Source organism: Pseudorasbora parva, chromosome 15 (assembly GCF_024679245.1).
Source record: "Pseudorasbora parva isolate DD20220531a chromosome 15, ASM2467924v1, whole genome shotgun sequence".
Taxonomy (NCBI): Eukaryota; Metazoa; Chordata; class Actinopteri; order Cypriniformes; family Gobionidae; genus Pseudorasbora; species Pseudorasbora parva.
Genome location: NC_090186.1, coordinates 5,993,621 through 6,017,449, shown reverse-complemented (window position 1 = coordinate 6,017,449; position 23,829 = coordinate 5,993,621). Strand labels below are relative to the sequence as shown.

General features: G+C 38.5%; 1 protein-coding gene across 1 annotated transcript in view; it reads right to left on the bottom strand.

Moving 5' to 3' along the window:
- Nucleotides 1-20,320, bottom strand: part of epha7 (eph receptor A7) — an 85,412-nt gene extending 65,092 nt beyond the window's left edge. The window contains exons 1-5 of the mRNA XM_067418491.1: nt 20,131-20,320; nt 18,806-18,870; nt 16,992-17,661; nt 15,191-15,254; nt 13,667-13,722 (exon numbers count right to left, since the gene is read on the bottom strand). Coding sequence (XP_067274592.1) covers nt 13,667-13,722; nt 15,191-15,254; nt 16,992-17,661; nt 18,806-18,870; nt 20,131-20,224 — 949 coding nt within the window. The 5' untranslated portion in view covers nt 20,225-20,320. The remainder of the gene's footprint in view (nt 1-13,666; nt 13,723-15,190; nt 15,255-16,991; nt 17,662-18,805; nt 18,871-20,130) is intronic.
- Nucleotides 20,321-23,829: the final 3,509 nt, after the last annotated feature.

The following is a 23,829-nucleotide window of genomic DNA, read 5'->3' as shown; positions in this document are numbered from 1 at the left end:
AGAGAAAAAGAGAAAGAATTAGCATGGGTTCACAATTTGCATCATTTTATCACAATTCATAAGGGGCGGGGTCTCAAAATATGCCTAAATTGATATAGCAATTGTTTCTCAAAAGACAATGTAGTACTAATGGAAACATTTAACTTATTCTCAGACCATGTTCATCTCATGTGCATCTTCTCAAAGCATTTATCTCAAAGTATCAAACTGGGCTCAAACTCCATTTTAATATGAATTCAAAAACTATTCTCACTCAATCCTCTCAACAGCGAATCATCTGAGATATGCTAACCATATGAATTTTAAAGTATGTTTTTAAAGCTAGTTTTGTTATACTATCAGTAGTTGAAATAAAGCTGAAAAAAAAGCTTAAACTTGAAATAAAACAACTTAAAGTACTGAAATTTGTCAACTAAAACGGAAATTTAAAATTAATGCTATAGAAAAATATATTTTAAATAATAATATAACAACACTTTTACAAAAAAAAATACTTGAAAGTCAAATAAAAATTAAACCCAATTCAAAATATTAATAAATTCTATTTATCAATAAAACCTATAACAGTATATAAATGTTGCCCGTCAATTGTTTTAAGAGTCTATACATAAAAAAACTGAGAACTATGACAAAATCAGCCTCTGAGCAATTAACATTTTCTGCTGGGTCATTTACAACACATTCAGTCACCCATATGTTGCATCAACCAGAGGCCTAATATTCCTGATCACCCCAAAAGCACTCGCCTGCCTGGCTTTGCACCACACCTAGCAGTCAGAAATGTCCTAGAGGCAAGGTTACTGTGGAAAATAGGAAACTTAAATGGATTATTTCAGTATTTCACCCTTTTATGAGGGGAAAAAAGGACAGCCCACAGGCAGCCAGGGATCAGAGACAAAGCAGAAATTAGGGCCAGATCGCTTTAGGCTATGCACAAGAATCACCCTCACACGTTCCAATGACAACGAGTCATTTGCTCCCACGCTTTATTTCATATGCACATATGGGCTGAATTTCAATGAAGCACCATCATCATATATTACTATTTGCTTTATAATTGGACAACGTTACATACCTAATAAAATGACCCTCCCTCCCTGTATTCAGTTTTTCCTGACTTTATAAATCATCACTAGTTAATTTTGTGTTAATTAACCTTGTGAAAAGAAAAGAGAACAAACCTGGAGTGATTCCACAGGCCGAGGTATTTTCCTGGTTCACATCAGTAAGCAAAGAGAAATAAGCTATTTTCGGTCTGGCCTTTTGTCGGCACTGCTGAGAGACACTAATCCACACTTAGCAGCTGTTTGCTTAAAACCCCCTTCAGCCTAAAGAGGGCCCACATGATTTTTTCTTAAACCCCAACCACGCCCGCATCCACAGGATAAATATTACTTGTTCACAGCTATGCATTTTAAATGATTATGATCAGGGACACAACACTGATTTTCAATTCCAAACCCAGTTTTTATATCTCGAGCAGTTGCATTATTGTTCCAAGGCCTTCCAAAGGGGGGGGACACTGCAGCTTTCCGTGACAAGACTAAAATGGAGATCGCACAGGAGGTCGGCTGATTTCCTCATTTTAAACAGCACCTTGTTGAGATGGGGCGGCTGAGGGATACGGTATCCCCATTTCAGCTACATGAAAGCCCTGTCACTGTGTATTTAGCTCAGAACCGTAGCACGGTGTGGCCGCGCAACATAAAGAACAAGGGCCTTCTGAGGCTGAGAAGAAGAGGAAAGGGATGTGATTTTATCTGGGATCTTTCTAAACTAGTAAGGACTTGTAATTGAAAGCAGCAAATCTACTTCTTGGTTGCAAGGAGGTGATGCAAGCAAAGTGTACCGTGAAATGGTCATGGTTAAAAGAAATGGCTATTCAGTGTTTTGTTTTGTTGTTGTTGTTTTTTTTTTTGGGGGGGGGGGTTGTTTAATTATATGTATACTCATTTTCATTGCGTAAATTAGGTCATTTATTTACACACAAAAATATTACATTCAATTAGGAAAGGAAAGGAAAGGAAAGGAAAGGAAAGGAAAGGAAAGGAAAAGGAAAGGAAAGGAAAGGAAAGGAAAGGAAAGGAAAGGAAAGGAAAGGAAAGGAAAGGAAAGGAAAGAAAAGGAAGGAAAAGGAAAGGAAAGGAAAGGAAAGGAAAGGAAAGGAAAGGAAAGGAAAGGAAAGGAAAGGAAAAGGAAAGGAAAGGAAGGAAAGGAAGTTACATAGTAGAAAGGTAAGGTGAGTAAGAGCAACAGGAATTGGAAAAGAAAATTAAGCAAAACGAAAAGAAAGGGGTAACAAGAAAGAAAAAAGTAACAAGAAAAAAAAAGTAACAAGAAAAAGAAACAAGCAAAAGGAAAAGGAAAAGGACAGGTAAGAAAGAGAAGCAGTAGAAACGACAGGAAAAGTAAGATGAGGAAGACCAACGAGAATTGGAAAAGGAATAAGCAAAAGGACAGAAAAAGATGAAAGGAGTAAATGGAAAGATAAGGAAGATAAACAGGAGAAAGAACAAAAGAAAGAAAACAGACCAAAAGAAAAAAGCCAGGAAAGGTAAGATGAGAAAAGGGAAACAGGAATAGGAACAGAAAAAGTACAAGAAAAGGAAACACAAAGCAAGATGGACAAAAGTAACAGGAAAGGAAAGGTAAGGAAGACAAACAGTAGAAATGACAGGGAAAGTAAGGAAAAGGACAGGGAAACGATGGTGAGAAGAGCAACGGGAATGGGAAAAGGGAAACAAGAAAAGGGGAAAAAAAGAAAGGGGAAATGGAAATGGAAAGGAATGAAAAGAAGAAATGAAACCATTTCCCTGGTAAGCCGGTGTGTCTGTCAGTTTTTCAGCTCTGTATGGGAAAAGATCCCGCCTGAGCCCGAGAGCTCAAGACATGGCCACGGGCACTCGACGGCTCTCTCGTGAACACACTAAGATTAGCGCCATCACAAATCACCAAAACAGGAGGACTCTCCACTGCCGACATGACTGCCTTTTTACGTCTCTGAAGCGGGGGCGGTTTATTTTTACATCCACGCGATCAAGATTTGTTTATCACGGCGTCTGAGAAGCCCAAGTATCCCAGAGTTGTTTACACAAGCAACCAACCAGAAAATTAGGCCTCAAATCAAATGTAGCGGTGACATGGGGGCCCGTCTGAGAACCTGTCTCCACTCCACCTCTCTGGTTTTACTATGAGTGACATGCACAAACACGGCCATTTCGGAGGCCCAAATTCCTGCCCTGCCAACACAGACGTGCAAATACCAGCACTGAACTAGTCGAAAAAACACGCTACCATTGTGCTAACGCACTAACCCGCCACCGCAGAGATAAATGATAGCTTTGTTTTCCCCTTCCTGACAGCTTTATTTCTGTGGGAGAAAAAGATGAGGCTTGCCCAATTATGCCTCCTTCTGCCATGCTGCATAATGTCTGCTAGCATGTAATCATGACTGAATTAGCGCTACATGACCCCATGTGCCAGCGGCTCTTGAGAGCATGGTAACCAATCTATGAGACTGACACTGAGACGATATCCTCCACTTAACTGCCCGTTTCTGCTCTGAATTGAAAACATGTCCTGCCAACACAACCGCTTGGCTGCTAAATTGCGAAACGGAAAAGAAAAACACTGGCTTAGGTGGGTTTAAAAAGTTAGCAGAAGGACTTGGTGAGCGTGAGCTTTATTCGAGCTGCCACGAGCATGAAGGCGAGCTAATGGGATGTGCTTGTTGACATGGGCACGCAGAGCAGGCAACAGCAACCTCATTTACTGCACAAAGAAATTAGTCGGCCCCTTAGAAACACAGGTTGAGGTTAAACAGAACAACAGAGAAAGAGATTAAAACAGCCTGACATTCCTCCACAAGTCTTTAGCAGGCGGCGGGTGCCAGCGTCAGTAATTTACCTTTCAGTGGTCAAGGCCTCTGGTATGGCTGAAGGGGAAGAAAAGGTCTCTCAGCGTTTCTTACACAGCACTGATAATGCAGGAAGCCGCTAAAATATCTCAATCTCTAATATGTATTCTGCACAAGCCAAGTGGGCAAAATACATGGACGTGTGGATGATCGCAACGAGACAGCATAATCTTTGGATAATGGTCAAGTTAAACGTCCTCGAAATCAGCCCCTTCTCATTTTTAAAGACAACCCAGAGGTAAACTTCAACACAACGTCCAGTTGAAGTGCCCAGACTGCTGACTTGTCTAAAATTAGCGTATCGACTACAGAATCCTCTAACAGTCCTCCCTCTAGGGAGGGCGAGGAAATGTCCTAATCACAGGCTTTCCTAAAGCTAGCGCTGGTTTTTCTCTTGGTCTTGTGCTGTCAGTTTGCTCTTGTTGGCTTTCTTTCGATGAATTTCCTATAAACCTCCGGGCTGCCCTTTTTAGAACGTAGTATATTATTTCCTGATCCCAGGCTGGGTTCAGAAGGGAATCGTGCTTTGCTACTTGTGGAACACTGCACACTTAACACACTTGCACTTCTTTGTGAAGTGCTCTTAGTTGTATTGAATTAGCAATTTTAGTGTACTTCAAATCTTACCAGTATGCTTAAAAAACTGTACTTGCAGATAATATATTAATGAAATAAAAGACCACTTACATGTACTTAAAGAGACAGTACACCCCAAAATGAAAAGTCTGTCATCATTTACTCGCCCACAAATTGTTCCAAACCTGTATGAATTTGTTTCTTCTGTTCAACACAAATGAAGATATTTTGAAGAATGTTGGTAAACCAAACAGTAGTTGATTTCAATAGTATTTTTTCCGACTATGCACTGTAAAAAAATATTTAGAAAAAAAGTTACTTGGTTGCCTTAAAATTTTAAGTTCAATGAACTCAAAATTTTGAGTTAATACAATGAACATTTTTTGAGATTCGACAACCTTTATTAAAATATTATTAAAATATTTTGTAAGCATATTGAGTAACTGTTTTATTTTTGATGACGCAGTGAAACAAATAGTGCTATTTTCATGATTTATCAATTTTTTTATGTGGTTCAGATACAATAATATTGAGTTTTTTTTATTTATTAAACTAATTTCCTTCATTGTATCAACTCAAATTTTTAACTTCAATAAACTCAAAATTTAAAGGCAACCAGGTTACTTACTTTTTAAGTTAAACAAACAAAAACCAACAGAATTTTTTTTTACAGTGTGGAAGTCAATGACTACCATCAACTATCTGGTAGTAATTAACATTCTTTTAAGTTTTATGTTAAAGTTAAACTTCAAACCATTGTGTTTTAATAATGTTTTGTCATGTTTTGCAATTTAGTAGTACATTCAGTTCACACTTAAGTCCTTTAAAAGTAAATTATTTCTTTTATATGTACATTCCTTTTTTCACAAAAGCTGCCTGGGAATTTATTATTATTATTATTATTATTATTATTATTATTATTATTATTATTATTATTATTATTATTATTATATAGTAAATAAAATAGTACCCTTTTTTACCCATAGATGTTTCCAGCTGTATTATGCCACTTTATTTTCACATATTTTGCATGTGAGTGGCATCCTGAAAATACAACATTATTAATTTAAAAAAATAACATTTAATTTTGAGTAAGAAACAAATCTAAACATCTGACATCCAAATCAAATGAGTTAAATAAATACTAATTAAATCCATCACACTGGTAAAGGAAGGTCAAGTCAAGCACATTGCATTGTGGGATACCATATATCACGCAGCGTGCTCTGTTGTATACTGCGCATTTTGGCATATGTAGTAGTTCATCAGCATATTTCATACGTACAGAACATTTTCATACTGTGCACACAGCATCACACATATTTATATCAATGATATTATATCATTCAATTTACTTTTTAAATAATTTGTGTACTTTTTACACTGTGAGGCAGAGAAAAGTATACCAATCACATCACTTTCCCGAAGCGTAGTGGAAAAGAGGAAAAAACACTAATGTCCATCAGTGATACCGGTATTACCGGTGTTAATACACATCGATTAACTGGTGAGAAAATGTCTTGCCTATGATATTCATAATTCTTATCACCAATAATTTCCAATTTAATTTAAAAGCTACAAGCCTAAAAAAACTCTAAAGCTTAAAGTAAACAGTGATAAAGAAAGAGCAAAGACAACAAACTACACGGAACACACAGACCTGAAAAACTTCATGCACTAGAAATACTAGCTACATAAAATGTATTAAAAAACACTGCATAGCCTTTACTGTGTAAATATAGGCATACATTTATTCTTATTAAAGTTACAAAAGTGATTCAGTCCTGAGCAGTGGGAGATTTTCTCTCTTTGTTGTTTGATTAGCATTATTAATGACAGCAGGTCAATTTGGACGCTGTCACTTTAAGACATACTGCATTAATCCAATATACTTGTGCGTTGTTCTATCTTAAGACATAAATTACTGTGTTTACATCACAAATACATGGTCACTTTGACACAGGTGTGTGTATTTAACTGTTCAAGCCAAATTAGGCGGCAACAAGCCCTCAGTTCAGTTCTCATGCGCTCTATGTTGCAAGAGCAAAATGAGTAAATGAGTTCTCTTTCTCTGCTCATTCCGCTTCAATGGTTTAAAATGTTTAAAAACACATGCAAACGATAAGCACAGCGACCTCACATGAGCGTAACCGCGATAGAGATGATAGTCCAGAATTAACACTGGTTAATCTTGTCTACCGGTATATCGCCCACCACTATAGTTATCAATAGATGCCATTATTTCCACCCCTGATGAAAGCAGTCTGGGAGAACCTAAAACCTTTCAAACTCACAGAAAGCCTGTTTCTATGCTGTCAGCCCTTGTGTGGCAAGCATTTTAATCTTTCCTCCTAAGAAGGCGAGAAATCTACCCAACTCCAGGAAACAGGCAGAGGGTACAAAGGAAAGGGGAAGAATCAAAAGGCAGCAAGAAAGCAGCACACCAGGATGGGGTCCAGTTTTGGCCCTGTACCCTTTGCATTTCTCCTAAAACTGCTAGACTAAGACGAGACGGGGAGCTGTAATGGTTACAGAAAAAAAGAAAGAAAGTTGGATTAGAGGGTTGCGAAAATGTCAGATTAAAATGTTAAATAGATGGATCTTGTTCGGAGCAATTCGTACGGTGCCCCACGCATTACTCGGAGCGAACAGTTTGGATTAGGGGTGTGTTCCTTATGCAGACAAGAATCTCATTCATGGCAGCTACCTGTGTGGAGGAGAGATAAGTAGCTTTCCGTCAGAAACAAAGAGAAGATTAGCATTCTCTTACACCGTGCTGAAGGACACACCAGGATGCCCTCTGAAGCCCTCAGAGAGGAACAAGAAAGACTTGTGAGGAAAGAACGGATCAAAGCCTATCAGAGCTCTCTCCTAAATATAGTTAAAATGTTAACATCATGAATTGTGCCAAAAAAAGCTGTTCGCTTGAAATAGTCACTGCGGTGCCAGTTATACTCTTTTTTAAAAATAGGTTAAAAAAAATCTAGAAAATTAGGTCTATGAATGAAGTGCTTATAAAAAAAATCTAATTTTAAAAGGTATACAAGAAAGATAAATAAACACTGAAGGAAAGCAGCTTGAATCTACATACTGCTAAGCTAAATACATACATTAAAACAGCAAACATGCAATGGTGCACCACATAATGGTACAACAATTCTTCTCTTTTACATGTACACTTTAAACAGAAGAGGATAGTAACGTTATATCTCTGCAATTACTGCTGAATGCATTATGCTTTGACAGTCACATTTGTGTTGGCTGGAGGTGGCCATCGTCCGTGCCAAGAACAGATCTTTCAACTTGCTCCTCATTTCTCATGTGAGGCAGACTGTAAATAAATGCGATTACACTGAAAATACTGTCTGGACCGAGATGAAATTGTGGCAAAATACTGAAAGAAAGGATACGTAAAATGTTATTGCTGTTAAACAGACCAAAAATAAAATATCCATTGCAGTTAAATACAACAGCTCAACTCATCCCCATAGCATCTTCCCAGATGGCTTTCCTGGCATGTGATATGTTCTGTGATAGCGGAAAAGAAGAAAACATGAAATGTCACTTTTAGAGTGAAAAGGAACACTTTTAGAACAAAGGGCTTTTAGGAAAAAAACATTTGGGCATTGACCAGATTTTAAAATGCCTTTGAAATGCTTCCTTCCAAGCGTAAATGCTGGTCTTGTTTGCGGCTGATTGCAAAACATAAAATGATATATATAAAGCATATCCCAAGGCACCTGCACTTCCTCGTCCGCGTCATTCGCCCTGATTTACTGCACTGATTTGCAAATGAAAACAAAGAAGAAACCACACATCATTAGGTATATTTACATAAACTCAAATAATCAGTTAGCAATCAGATTGACGGCTCTCCAGTTCTGAAAATGTGCCCAGTTCAGTTTAAAGGGATATTTCAGTTATTCCCTTAACTAAAACGAGTTGACACATACCTCTCTCGCCTCAGTGCGTGCACTTAATCGCCCCAACGATCTGATAGCATTTAGCTTAGCTCACTAAGCCCTGTTCATGGTACCAAACAGGTACGCCACGCCATAAATTAAGGTTGAACCATTCGAGTCACATGGACTATTTTAACGCTGTCTTTACTATCTTTCTAGACCTTGAACATGGTAATTAAAGGGATAGTTAGGCCAAAAATAAAAATTCTGTCATCATTTGCTTACCCTCATGTAGCTCCAAACCTGTATGAGTTTTGTTCTGCAGATATTTGGAAAAAAAATTGTAACCAAGCAGATAGAGCAACCGTTCACTACCATAGTCTTTTTTCCCTACTATGGTAGTGAATGGTTGCTCTCTCTGCTTGGTTACAAACATTTTTCCAAATATCTTCTTCTGTGTTGAGCAGAAGAAACCTCATACAGGTTTGGAGCTACATGAGGGTAAGTAAATGATGACAGAATTTTTATTTTTGGCCGAACTATCCCTTTAAATAGCTGTCTATGTGGGGTCAGAAAGCTCTCGGATTTCATCCAAAATATCTTCATTTGTGTACAGAAGTCCATTGTTTTTATGGGTTATTAACGACATGAGGGTGAGGAATTAATGACAACATTTTCATTTATTGAATGAACTAACCCTTTCTGTTTTATTTAGAGGTATGCAGTATGTAATATTAACAGCTAGTGGTTGAAACGAGTACTGCAGTCCAAATTCAAAATATTGGAGATGTTTAATTGGATTTGAAATCAGATTGGATTTATTCAGTTCTACATAAATAATGCATGTAAACATACTTGTAGCATTAGTCTGCTTCCAGCAATTACAATGGCATCTCGGGTTAGCTCCTCCCCCTTAAACCTGTTTTTTTGTACCCATCTTTTTTCTTTCAACACCAAGTTTGTGTGTTTGTGCTGCAATGACACACAGCTGTTACTGCACTAAACAATATGACCTTTTCTTGTAAGATCATATTGAGATCACCTTAAAGGGTTAGTTCACCCAAAAATGAAATTTATGTCATTAACTCCTCACTCTAATGTCGTTCCTCATCCGTAAGACCTCCGTTCATCTTCACACACAGTTTAAGATATTTTATATTTAGTCTGAGAGTGTATCTAAGTGTATGCACACTATACTGTCCATGTCCAGAAAGGGAATAAAAACATCCTCAAAGTAGTCCATATGAGACATCAGTGGGTTCATTAGAATCTCTTAAAGCATCGAAAATACATTTTGGTCCAAAAATAACAAAAACTACGACTTTATTCAGCATTTTCTTCTCTTCCGGGTTTGTTTTCAATCCTCAAAAATTGATTCAAATGGTTAGGAATCAGCGTAATGATTCATGATTCGGATCGCCAATGTCACGTGATTTCAGCAGTTTGACAGTTTGACACGCAATCCGAATAATGCATATACTTGCATACGCTCTCAGACTAAATATAAAATATCTGTGTTCCAAAGATGAGCGGAGGTCTTACGGGTGTGGAACAACATTAGGGTGACATAAATTGAATTTTTGGGTGAACTAACCCTTTAAGAAGAACCAAGGCTGATCAGATCTAAATTAAACCTCCCCAATCAGCAAGTTATCCCTCACAAACACACACACACACACACACACATGTTGGTCTATGTGGTTTACAGGGACTCTCCATAGGCGTAATGGTTTTTATACCGTACAAACCTGTATTTTCTATCCCCTTACACTGCCCCTGCCCCTAAACCTACGCATCACAGGAAACATTCTGCATTTTTATTTTCTCAAAAAAACATCATTTAGTCTGTTTTTAAGGCCATTTGAATTATGAGGACATTTGATATGTCCTCATAAACCACATTTATAGTGTAATGCCAGTGTAATACCCATGTAGTTATACAAATTTGTGTCCTCATAAACAGGCTCTCTCACACACACACACACACACACACACACACACACACACACACACACACACACACACACACAGAGAGAGAAACAGTCTAGATGACTTTGCAGCTTTGACAGAGGTGACTAAACGAACCCACAATGGCGAACCAGCAGAGGTCCCTCATTATAAAGCCAAAGACAGCAGTGACCTGTCCAAACGTGCACAAACACACACCCATTTGAACAAACGCACATCCACGCACACCCAAAGCCACCCACACACTCTCTAATACCCGTCTCTATCCCTGCCTAGAGACTAAATGATACAGCACTCAATCAAATCCCAGCATCATCGCTGGTGATCCATGAAAAACTAACATGTGGCACACATTTCTATCTTCCAATACTCATCTCCTCAGACAAATGATCGTTTCATATAGTCTTGATTACTGAGCCGCTCATAGCTGTCCCCACAGAAGTGGAGAACGGCATTACTTTCTAATGTTATTGATTCGTCTTTGGCACAATGTGTTCACTTCGAGTTACATTCAGTAATAACTTGGCTGAGAGACAGTGCTGTGTGTGTGACATTTCTTCTCCTTAATCTCATTTTATGAGCAGAGAGAATTTAGTCTGCTTCTCATTAACAAACAGCATCTCGGCCCCAGCAGAGCACCGCAAATGTGGAGAGATTTTGAATTTGAAACCGGTAAAAGCATACCATTTGTGTGACGTGCGATTGTAAAAGTACACTGCGACTTCCGAAATGCCTTGGACACGAAAAACTGACTATTATGGAAAAAGAAAAATTCTCATTAATTTGATACTTTTCCATAAGGGGTTCTGATCAAATTACAATCATTATGTGAAATAAATAGTTACAAATAGACAAATAAAAAAATAAGCATTTAAGATTATTATCATAGCAGTATATTACCATAAATGATAAATGCTTGAAATGAATACAAAAAAATTGTTAAATTAAATTTTGGTCCAATTAACTTTTATATGATAAAAGTCCCAAAATGTACACAACATAAAAAATAAAAATAAATAAAAATGTAAATAAGTTGTCACAGAATAAGAATATGTGAATAACTCAATTTGACAAAAATGTAATAATTTCAAGGTGCCGTTATAAACACACACATTTAAGCCAACTGAAACATTACTCATAACATCAACATATATATACACATACATATATATGCGTGGGTGCATGTTATAATATAAACTATTTCTTCTGCAATGTTTACAAACGTTCACCTAGGAAACTGGATTCATCCAAAATCTTTAAAATGCTTAGACTTATAAATCACAAAACATCTGATAACAAATGACCAGCCACTTTCTGGTTTAAGACACTACTTTCCTTGAATAGAAAAATGCAAAACATGAGGTCCCTCGATCCAACAGCATTCAAAGCATGATATTTCTGTCATGAGTAATGCAAAACCAAAGTTCAGCAATCTACTAAAGCACGACTCAGCAGAGAAATGTGGCATTACATCAAACGCACATATTTTGACAGCGAGAACAAAAAACACTGAAGCGATGTGAAATAAATAGCCCATGTGAATAGCCAGGAATCTTTGTCGTTTCGCTACTAACGTTGTGATTTCCATGGTGTCACCAGGGTCGCTCACGGGCTGGGCGCGGGGTCAGTGAATATTAACTTCATTTACACATGGTTGCAAACAGAGCAGCTTGCACAATGCAGGTCTGCCTGCTCTGCTTAGTAACGTGAGCAGCCGAGCTGACAGGTCACTGCCAGGCTGGAAGATGGATGAGCTGAGCAGTTGACCCTTGGCTTGCATGAGGAGCCAGCTCTATGGCTTCTTTCCCCTCCAAACAAAGACCCCCTACCAGCAACCGCCCTGCTCACAACTCCAGCAGCACTAACAGGTCCCGACATCTCCATCAACCCTTGCATGCACACAAACACACAAGCAGATTTTGATAGGCTTAGTCTCTTTAGCCCGACACACCCAGCGAAACACTCTTTCATGCATGCATACACACATATGCGGCCCACACTATGGGCAGCTTACCCCCTTTAGCTGCCTAAACGCTGGCACACACACTTCTCTTTTCGAATTGCTCTCTGCTCATCCGTACTAATGGATGCAATTGGACAAGTGGACACTGTGTTAAAAGCAACAAAGCACCCGTGTGTGTGTGTGTGTGTGTGTGTGTGTGTGCGTGTGCGCGCGCATGTGTGTTCGAAGCAGCTCTGGCCCGAGGCGACCGGGTGAAAGTGATATGTGACCAGGTTGAAGGCCTTAACACTCAGTGAGCATCAGGGAGGGTCTGTTGTCAGAGTGAATCTCCTCTGGGAGAGCGGCAGAGCAGGAGACTCAGCAGCTCAATCTCTCCCTAAGAGCAAAATCAATAGCTTATTACATAACTGCACACTTTTCTCCTTTACAGCGCGAGAGAGAAGAAAGGAAGGAAGTCTTGGGAGGCTTGTTCTAGTATGAAAATGTCCCGCTAATATCACAACCAGGACTCCAGAAAATGACAAGGGAGCCATTGGCTCCTTTAATGAATCATTTAGGAGCCAAATAACTTTTAGTTGACAAATTACAGAATCGCTTGTTTTGTGCTGTTGCCCATGCGTGTGTCAACGGCTGTGGTGTAGATCCACTGGGATGTGTATTAACTGCTATGAATTTATTCTTCACAATCGTTAGAAGATCAGTTAGTGTGTGGACAAAGGATGTGTGTAGTAGACATAACTGATTCGATTCAACTTTACTTTACCAACATACCTGATTTTTTATATATATTACTTCACACTTTAGTTGAAAAGTATCTTTAATAACATCAGTGAATGGTTTCAATTTTCTGTTCATTTTGAATCAGATATAACTGAAGAACAAGAAAGTTGTCTGCGAGTTCAAAACTGATTCATCATTAAAAAAAGAATCAGTTTAAACAAGACATTTGTTCATGAATCAAAAATCCCACAAAGTCATTTTTTTCTTTAATTAGAGGGATCCAATTATCCCCTTTCACAAAGTTGGGGTTTGCTAGAATTTGTTTCATGCTTGATTGTTCAAAAAACACATTATTACAGCTCCTCTCTTCCCAGTCTGTCTTAAACTTTGTAACCTTATGGATCTTTTTTGTGCTCAAACAGCAACATTACAGACTAACTAAAGTTGAAAAAGTGGAAAAGCATGATAGGACCCCTTTAATTACGAATGACAGTATGCCAATCATTCATCATTTAACCAAAGAACTTTTTTTTTTTTTTTGATCCAGTGAAACAACAGGAAATGTGATTGTGAACATGAAGCAACTTCAACACATCAATAACTGGACTACAGCCAACTGACAGCCTTGACAACACAACACAATGACAGCTCCGCTCGTGTTCAAAGCCACTTTCCATCTGACAAAACCGAGGGGGAAAAACAAACAGTGCTCCGAGAGCATGCCGCTGTTCTCCAAGACCCTGACTGGCCGAGAAGACCATTATCCATCAGCAGATGATTCTAACCCTGACAGCTTCGGACCCAACGGGCTTCCCTGAGGAACTCGCCTCCGTTTGAATAATTAAGCCCATTTACAGTTCTCTAACGGATGACCGTTTGTAGCCTTTGCTTTCACACCTTATCAATCACTTGCATGTCAGGGCTTTATACAATCCGCCCACCCCCAACTCCTGGTGGCGTCATTTGAAATGCAAAGCACGGCCTTCACCGAGCCTGGGTCTTGCTCTTGCGTCCCTCCACCTCGGCTACTTCTGCAGCTTGTCTCCACAGCTATTGCCCTCCTTCTGTGTTCTGGCAATCCATCAGGCTTTGACTAACTTGTGTCCAACTATTTGACATCTGGGAGATGGATGGTGTCAGCGCCTGCCGTTGCCAGTACCTCCTCCTGATAGCATGTTAGCCAGAGCTAGCTTGTTTTTCCCCCTTAGAATAATAAACAGAGGCTTGGCTTGTAAATAACGCAAACTGGAGGAGTGTGTCAACTCTCGGTCGATATTAGGCATTTCTTTAGACGACATACAGTTATTAATGTGATGTGATTGAGCAACATACATTCCACGGGAAAGCTAAACGAAAACAAAGAGATCAATGTCTCTTTTTTTTGCCTCCAGAGGACTTAGTGTCTCCATTTTCTCTGAGTAGACACTGTTGAACAGAGCTTCGCAAATGAATAGCGGCTATTTTTACTTGAGCTCTATGCAAATAAACTCTGGCGTGCTGCTGAACACTTCAGATTTCTTTTTTTCCCCCAACACCCATAACACTGATTCCTGTAAAATATCTAGAAAAGCAGAACGGAGTGAAGCCTTGCATTGAGACTGCCACGAAATGATTTGACGAGAGAGCGAGGGATGGAGCCTCTGAGACTTTTTCTTCTGTGAAACACAAAAGATGATATTTTGAAGGTTTTTCACCATGAAAATGGAAGTCAACATGGTCCAGAACAATATTGTAGCCCCTTCACTTTCGTTGTGTAGTTCCACAGAAGAAACAACATCAATTAAATTTTCACTGGATAGTTTTAGAGTTAGACATTTTACAAGTCTGTTGTGACTCAACATGTCACAATCAAAGTCATCCGCCTTGCACAAGTATGTAGCAAAGCAATTTGAATACTGTGCCAACGGATGTGTGTCCTGTGCGAACGGCCGATTAGAGAAAAAGAAAAAACAAGGGGAAAAAATGAAAGACACACAATCCTCCATCAGGCATCTGATGAATGAGATGGCCAAACCATGCGTGGCCCTCCTTAGGTTTCCCCACTCAATTTTTAATGCGAGACATTTTAGACTTTGCTCCGTATGCATGAGCGCCTGTTTGTGTGCTTATTCATATATAAATAGTGGGGATTTTATGACAGAGCACTGTGAGATGGTGTAAAAACAGGAGCTTTCCAAAGCATCAGGGTCACAGTGGCTTGGCCGAGCCCCTGAGGGGAGGGAGAGAAAGAGAAGATAAAGAAAAGGGAGAGAGCCGCAACATGAGCTGTATGCTCCTAGAAAGATCAGTCCTCCATATTAAAAAGACCCCTGTCACTCACGGGCCTTCAGCCCCAGATACCGTGCACTGCATTGCTGTTTCCCTGACAGAGGGGGAAAACACACCAGTGTTTTTCAGTCTGGTCGGTGCTCGGGGGGGAACTCTGAACAGGCAATTTAATATCGGGAGGATCGCTAAGAGGAAGTGCTGATGCGGCAGTCTCATGCTCATTTTATTTAGATTAACTACAGCGGTAATATCACAGCCACTCATGCCAGGAGCGACGCACAACTCATAAAGTGACAATGGAAGGAAGGAATCTAAATGGGTGATAGGGTTTGTTTGTCGCCAGAAACAGACAACATTGTCTTTGAGGAATGCAAGATGGCTTGGTGAACAGCGATTAATTCACCGGAAAAGCAATCGAGACTTTCTAAGAGTTCGTCGTTGCTTCACTATTTCATTTATTTATTTATTTTACTTTGAGTGGGTAAAAAATCCTGAATGTTTAATAGGTTAAAAAGGGTGGAATTGTAAAAAGAGACATAAAAGGCATCCTTTTACGATGCTTAATGTGTGCCAAATAGCCCATATTACATAGAAGCACCATCAACTTTCTCCTTTGCACCCTTTCTGCCTTTTGAAACGGCTTTCAGCTTTGCAGCAACCTCTCAACGTGAAGCAGCCTTGCCCATTTTAGCTTTTGATAACATAATAGTGTTCTGAAGCACCCTTTACGTGATAACTTAATGATCTAGACGTGTGTGTGTGCATCGCATAAAAGCTATCCAAGCCTTCCGGAGATATCTGATAGATCATTACTGGTTTGCACACTTGATAATCTATAGAGGTGGAGGAGGTGACCCAGCTCGGCAGAAAAAAGGCTGGACGGCCACTTAAACCACACAAAAACGAGAGGTTCTCTCCTGCAGATCCTAATCATGTCATGTGACTACCAAAAAAACAACGCTTAGCACCATTAGTGGCAGTGACGCCGCTGGGAGTGTTTTAGTCTTTGTGCGAGGCAGCTGTAATTGCGTTTCCTGCTTGGACACTTCTCTGCTGTTTGTTTTCTCTTTCTGTCGGGTCAATTCAAAGGTCCGGAGAAGGGCCGGGCGTCAGGCCGAACCTCCACCGGACGTGGTGTCATTCGCGAGCGATTGGTTTGGCTCGGTGCCAAATGGAAAGAGAAGAAAATATGAAGAAAGAGAGGAGGGCTGTTTCTGAGAGCTAGGCTGGAGTGCTAGTTATCATTTAATTCCAGTGTCAATGTGCATAAGGCTATAAATTAAGAGCCCACAAATCAAACTACTAACAGGGATTCCAATTATTGTGCCAAGGATTTTGCCCCCACATTTAATCCATCATTGTTATCTCTGCTCAATTTGTTCTTTTTGTTATTCTTTTATTAATCGTTCTTCAGCTGCAGCATGGTTTGTTTTGCTGTTGCATTGCTTCGCTGTAATTCGGATGAATTACCTCGCATTGGGATAATTCTACGTTTGGGCGCTCAGTCAAACGATTAGAACAAGGATTGTCTTGGTAAATGGACACATGAGCAAGTCTTACACATAATAATAACTTATTAATTGCTCCATTGTCCTCTCTTCTTTTGCTTGCAGGGTTAATCAGTGTCACTCTAATGCATGCCAACAGATGTGTGTGCAAATGAAAATCAAGTACTCACGTTCACATGCGTCTCCCTTCTGGTGAAATCCAGCTTTGCATATACATTTCCCAATGGGTACCAGCCATTCTCCTTCTGCGCTGCAGTGCATTTTGGGAGAGTTGTCGGCCTCCTCCTCTGCGTCGCTGACGCACATGCCCTCCACTTCCACCAGCGACGAAAACTCTGACCCCGTCACCGTGTCTGGGAACGTGGCCAGGTTCTCAATAATCGACCAACACTTCTTGTAATACACTTTGACGGAGACCAAAGCGATGCAGGCACCTACATCCTGAAAGGCCAGGTAGAAGCCTCGGCGGGAGAGGGGCCCGATTATACGCACCTCCGTGTTGAGCTTCATCTTTCTTTCCCCCAGGTCGCCCTGAGTGAAACTCTCGTCCGCAGCTATAGTGTCAATTTTCACATACTGACTCTCCCTTATATTCCTGCCCACCTCCACGTCGGTTTCCTGGTAGTACAAGTTGAACGTCTCCTTGCAAGAGCCTACCACCCCTGGAAGGCTGTTACAATCCCTCAAGGTAAACTTCAGCTCCACAAAAATCCTCTGGGCATCGCCCTTCTCAATCCAGTTAGTCCGTAGCCAATTGTTCTGATTTGGCTCCATGACCTGGCAGACCTGATATGTGCGAATGGGTGTGTAGTTTTCATCCAAGCCGCTGATCTCTTCCCACTGAGAAAAAGGAAAACGCAGTTAATCATCATTATATCGTGTGCTGTACGAAAATGCTCAGAAATCACCTCAAGGGAGAATGTTTCAGCGTGTTAAAACTGGCCTCTGTGCATGTGAACGAATGCATGACTGCTTGATATAAAATCATCTGCGTGAGTTCATCTGCCGCCAATCCATTGCATATTTAAAATATGTGTATTGCATTAAAATAAAAGATGTATTTTTAGCATCTGTGATTATATGCAGCGTTCTGAAAATGTTCAGTCAATCAATGCAAACACTAAAATTATTATTAAAAAAGTCTTTAAAAAAAATCTATATTATAAATGTATTGCTGCAAAATAAATAAATCATGTTTTTCACATTTTAGAATAATAGTGACGTAGTCAAATTCCACAACAAAAAAAAGTTTTGTAAAGTATCCGGACAGTGTTAACATCAAAATGAACTGTAAATTTCTAAAAATTATTAAATAGGATTTTCTCTAACATCTTCCCCCTGAAAAAAATGTATTCGATGTACGCCGTGCTTTGTTTAACTCATTTAAAAAGTTTTTCATTTACACAAATACACTATACATACTTTTTTGACCAATTTTAGATGAAGTTATTACTCTGAAAAGCGAGAAACTGTGCAATACAATAAAAATACACTGTTTTTTTGTTTGTTTGTTTTTCGTTTTTTACCCTAATAATATATTGATATATTGCTATCAAATCACCTGATATAAAACATAAAATCAATGCTGTTACTTTTTAAGATATGATTTTTCAAATGTTAGAAACCTAGATACTTTTAAAAACACAAAGAGCAGCATAAAAAACACAACTAGTTAATTTACAAAGTTAAGTAAAAGAACACAGTTGCAGGACTCTAAAAACAAATGTGTTTGTATTTCACACGCCTTCCTTAAACTATAGTTGAGGATCAACAACTTTTAACAGTAACAAAACCACCTTCATATAACCAAATTACCATTGTTTCGCGTTTTAGAAACATTGTGATGTGGTGCAAAGACTCAAATTACACCACCACATAATTTTAAGTTGCACTTAAATTGCTACAAGCAGAAAGCGGGCATTACAGAGGTGAAAAATCATAAATGTTTGTGTGTATGGACAAAGTTGTAAAGTTTCCAGCTTACCCCGCTTGGAGGAGACGATATCCATTCCAGCTCTGTCTGCTGCGCCTTTGAATCCAGCAGGATCACTGCCGACGACACAAAGCGCACACTTACAATAATGCATCTTTAATTGTGATAAATGTTTGCCACACATCTCGCGCATATTCCAGACGCATTTTACATCGCGAGCGAGCGCAGAGACAGACTAAACGTGAGAGAGCGCGCGAGTTTGACCCATTTTTCAGCAGACAGCGGTGGAGATTTATGACAATAAGCACCTTACACCTCCAAAACCCGCGCGACACCTGTTCATGTGTCAAAATAACCCACGGACAAGCTTTCGCTTCAGAGAAATCGCTACAGTTCCTTCGTTTGAGCCGGGGGACATACGCGGATACGCGCGCGCAGCGCAACGACTTCATCGCGTGCGAAATTAAATTACGTAAATACATTTCGTTGAAGCGTTATTTGCTTTTCTGTGTGATAATATGTTAAATAGATTTGGTTAAATAATTAAATAAATAATTAAATACAATTTTGCCTAGTAAAAGAGGCACAAAGGGGCATTGAGATCAGAACCTTATTTTAAAATTAAATTAAATTAATTAAAAGACAAATGATTCACATAATTAAACAACAGCAAACAACCATACGCTCAACTAGACGTGCTTACAGCCCTTTAATTTCATATTTCGGTAAGGAGACACAAAACCTTCGGCTTACGCTATAGCCTATAGCCGTTGTTGTGTGATACACTTATTTGCAGTACAGACATGCACATACTAAACCTGTACTCGATAACTTGGTAATACAGAAGCACTATGATTGCTTGAATATCGCAGGATTTCATCCCGGACAATTCCTTTACTGGCTACTAACTAAAGATGATCCCATGAGTATGTTAACATACAAAACGTGGTATTGCAGTCCAGTTGCAGAATTGGCTGTATAGGCATCGGCTGCCCGGTTGGTTAACACTGAGGCAGATCTTTTCAAGTTTGGCATTGCTGTTGTTTGCTATGTGGAAAGCAGTGTTTCCTGATTAAATGAGAACGTGATAACCAGGCGACACAGGGCTGTGAGGGTTAATCTTAACCAGATAAATATTGCCTATCAGGTTATGTCAAGTTGCGATGTGCAGTTGTAATTTACACGTCTGATAGCGAAAGTCTGTGCGTCAAGGAGATAAATCCTCCTGATATCAGACACAGTCAGCCATTTATCGTTGTCTAATGTGTGCTAATATAAAACTGCTGTCTGTCAGACTGTCGATACTGTAACTGCTGATTTGCTCATTGCTCGCGCTCGCGCTGTCAGGATGCAATAAAGGAAACTTTAGCACTCACCCTCTCTTGTGTTCTGTGCTATTCCAGTGTTCGCATAAAAACATAAATGAAGGCAAAATATAGTCCACAAACACGAAACTGAGGTGCAAACCATGGTGCAATTGAAAGTTGGCTAAACAGTGTGCGCTTTTTCCAACGCGGCGTTCCCTTCCCATTGACGAGGCTCCAGCACCAGCTCTGGGTGAGTAAAGCAGCCGTCTCTCACTCAAATAGCATCGGCAGCTGAGGGGCGGGGCTTAGGGCGCTCGGCCTGTCACTCATCTTGACTGACAGAGAGCACACCCACATTAGGCGTTCGGTGGGAAAACGCGGGCGAATCACTTGAAAGCAAAGGCGGATCCTCGATTTCAGACTAAAACAGACTATTGGGAATTCACAAACTTTAGGATTTTATCAGGCGATATATAAAATCGTTGTTACACCAAGAAACACGTTTAATATTGTAATGTTCGATTCGAAATTCTGAAATGCTGTACTGAAGCTACACCACTGTTTTTAAAGTAAAAGTGAATACAGTAGATAAGTCTATCAAAACAAACTTAGAGAGAGAGAGAGAGAGAGAGAGAGAGAGAGAGAGCGAGAGAGAGAGAGAGAGCAACCCCACTTGCTCTACTCTATCAAGATAAGACTTGAACCTTGGGTAGGGCACAAGCATGTCACAACATCAAGGAATCGTTTATTATTTTTCCCAAGTATTGAAGAGCATTACATCATAAGCATGTAATCCCTTAACAAACCTCATCATGGTGGCTGTCTTGTCTGGGAGCTGTTTTTGAAACGCATACTCATGGTTTGCAATATCAAAACAAAAATCTGTCAATAATCTGCCATCATTGAGTTACGAACTCTATCTATCTATCTATCTATCTATCTATCTATCTATCTATCTATCTATCTATCTATCTATCTATCTATCTATCTATCTATCTATCTATCTATCTATCTATCTATCTATCTATCTATCTATCTATCTATCTATCTATCTATCTATCTATCTATCTATCTATCTATCTGTTTGTCTATCTATCTGTCTGTCTGTCTATCTATCTTTCTGTCTGTCTGTCTGTCTGTCTGGTCACAGAAATCTGACAATTTCGAGAATGCTATATATATATATATATATATATATATATATATATATATATATATATATATATATATTATATTTGTTTGTTTTTTTTTATCTCTAGACACTCTAGAGATAATAATACTATTAAAATTTGTCTTAGTAGTTGTCAACAACCAGGCCTTACCCATGTACTCCAAAGGGACAAACAGTAAGTTAAAAATGATGAACAATTTTACAAATTTAACAAAATTTTAATCTCGTCTTACATAAATCAGGCCCAGGCCTGCCGAAATTAAAAGCAAATAATGTAACAATAAAAATAAACACAGACAATGATACGTAAAGGAAACAAGTAACGCATACAACCAATTACCGTATATTTGTTTGATCAAGTAATTGTTACATTTATCTATTATTTTTTCATTTTCCTGGGCCTCCATATTCATGGTACTTGGGATTTATTGAAGACAAGGACTTTTTTTTTTCATTGAAAAGTTGAGGCAGAAGGTCTGCTGTGTAGGTATAACGACAGACCGACACAGATGAACATTGACCGCTGAGTTTTTTCGAAGGTCACCTAATGAGGAGAGTGTCCTGCTGATTCTGGCCAATGGGTGTGGATGCACTGATTCATTATTTGCGTTACTGCTCAAGAAACGTTCACTATGAAGATTGAGCTGCTGGGATTTTAAGCGGCGCCAAGGAATTGAGATAAACACAAAACACAATTAAAAAGTGTAAAGTTAATTTCCTGCTGCTCAGATGACTTGCCAAATCACTGATAAATGAAAGCATGAAAGGGACCTCATTACCCCCGAACGTATAATGCATTTGTTACAGGTCACTTATGAATCTCCATTTCCTAGAATGAGTAAAACAACTGTAATTATGCACCACAAATATTGATTAATAAACTATGTGCATCACAAATGGATGGAGGTAGACAAGGACTCATTTCAAGGTTTATTTACCTCTTTTCTTATTTATTTTGTTGTTGTTTGGCCTGTTTATTATGCAAATGATTTCTAATCCTCTTTACCCTTGATGCACGCTCCTGTGTTGCATATTTCCATGGTGCTTATTACTAGCGTATTAAACTATAGCTTCGATTTTGGACGGTTTGGGATGGAAATACTTTAGTAGTCAGTAGTTTCTGATCAATTGACAAGTTGAGAATTGACAAGAAATTCTGCATTTGTTTTGCTCATATGAATATCATGTCTGAGCTGGATTAAACACAGCCATGTAAGCATGTGTGAATTCATGTTTGAATATTTATAATCAACAAAATGTTCATTAACATTCTCATTCAGCGGCGTCTCGAGTGATAGTGCCAGGCTTTCCAGGTTTCCTCTTGAGGTTGTTCACATACTAATTGCAGATTTCTTCATTTTCGTTTAACTCATCTCAACAAAAAATAAATAAAAAAATCCCCAAATCTTCATATTGAAACTCAGAATACACATTAGTGAGTCCTCATCAGCTTAATGTTGCCATGGCATCAGGTAATTGAATTCCTTTGTTTGAATTGGGATTATACCGTATAGTCATGTGGAGATGACAGTTTGTGTAAGCGACGTTATACCTTACTCCACATAGAGCTGGAAGCTAAGCCTTCACAAAGAGCTAATCATTTTAGAGGATACTTCATTCTGAGTAGGTCTTTAGTGTGTCTTCCCTGAGTAGCATTACCATCCTTCAGCGATGGCACTAACTGTTATTGTCATTTTATCCAAATTCATTTTAAAAACAAAATGGCAGAAGTTGAGTGAAGTGTAGTAATAAAGCAATATTTTAGAATATTTTAAAGTGTTGTATGGAAGCATATGGGCAGCAATATTCAATTTGAAATGAAAATGGCAATGCATTTCTGTATTTAATTGTACAATTTCCATATACACTGTAAAAAAGAAAAAAAAGAAAAGAAAAAAAATCAGGTCTCCATTTGAAAAATTTTCAGTTGGCCGAATTAAATTTCTGTGAATTAAATTGCATCAATTCACAGAATTTCAAAAAAAATTTTTACAGTGTGTGTGCAATGTTTGGAGCAAAATGATCATTCAAATTCAATAATATAATTTATATTATATTAATTTTTCAACACGTATTTTGAGCTTTTATAAGTTGCAAAATGAAAATTTATTACAGAAATGATAAGATATGTTTAACATGTTCAAGCAAAAATTGTAGCAAAATTATTATTTAAATGTTATTTTTCTTAATTCTCTTGTGACTATATATTTGTGATTATTATTTTTCTAAAATTTTAGCTTGAACATGTTAAACATATTTGATACTAATTTACATTTTAATTTTGCAATTAATAAATAAAATGTAAAAATACATGTTTAAATTACATGTTAAAACTAGTGTAGGAAATAGCAAACGTAAATTATATTATTACATTTGAATTACCATTTAGTTTCAAATGTTGTACATAAAAATAAAAATACTGTAAACCCGAATAAGTTGAGGCAATTGGTTACAGAATTGTTTTTCTAAATTTAAGAAATTTAAGTTTAACTAAGCAGAACTTGCAGATTTTTATTTTGTGCTAAATATATTCTAAATACATTTTAATTACTCTTAACTTCAAATATTTGGGTATGCTAATTCATACATTTAACTTA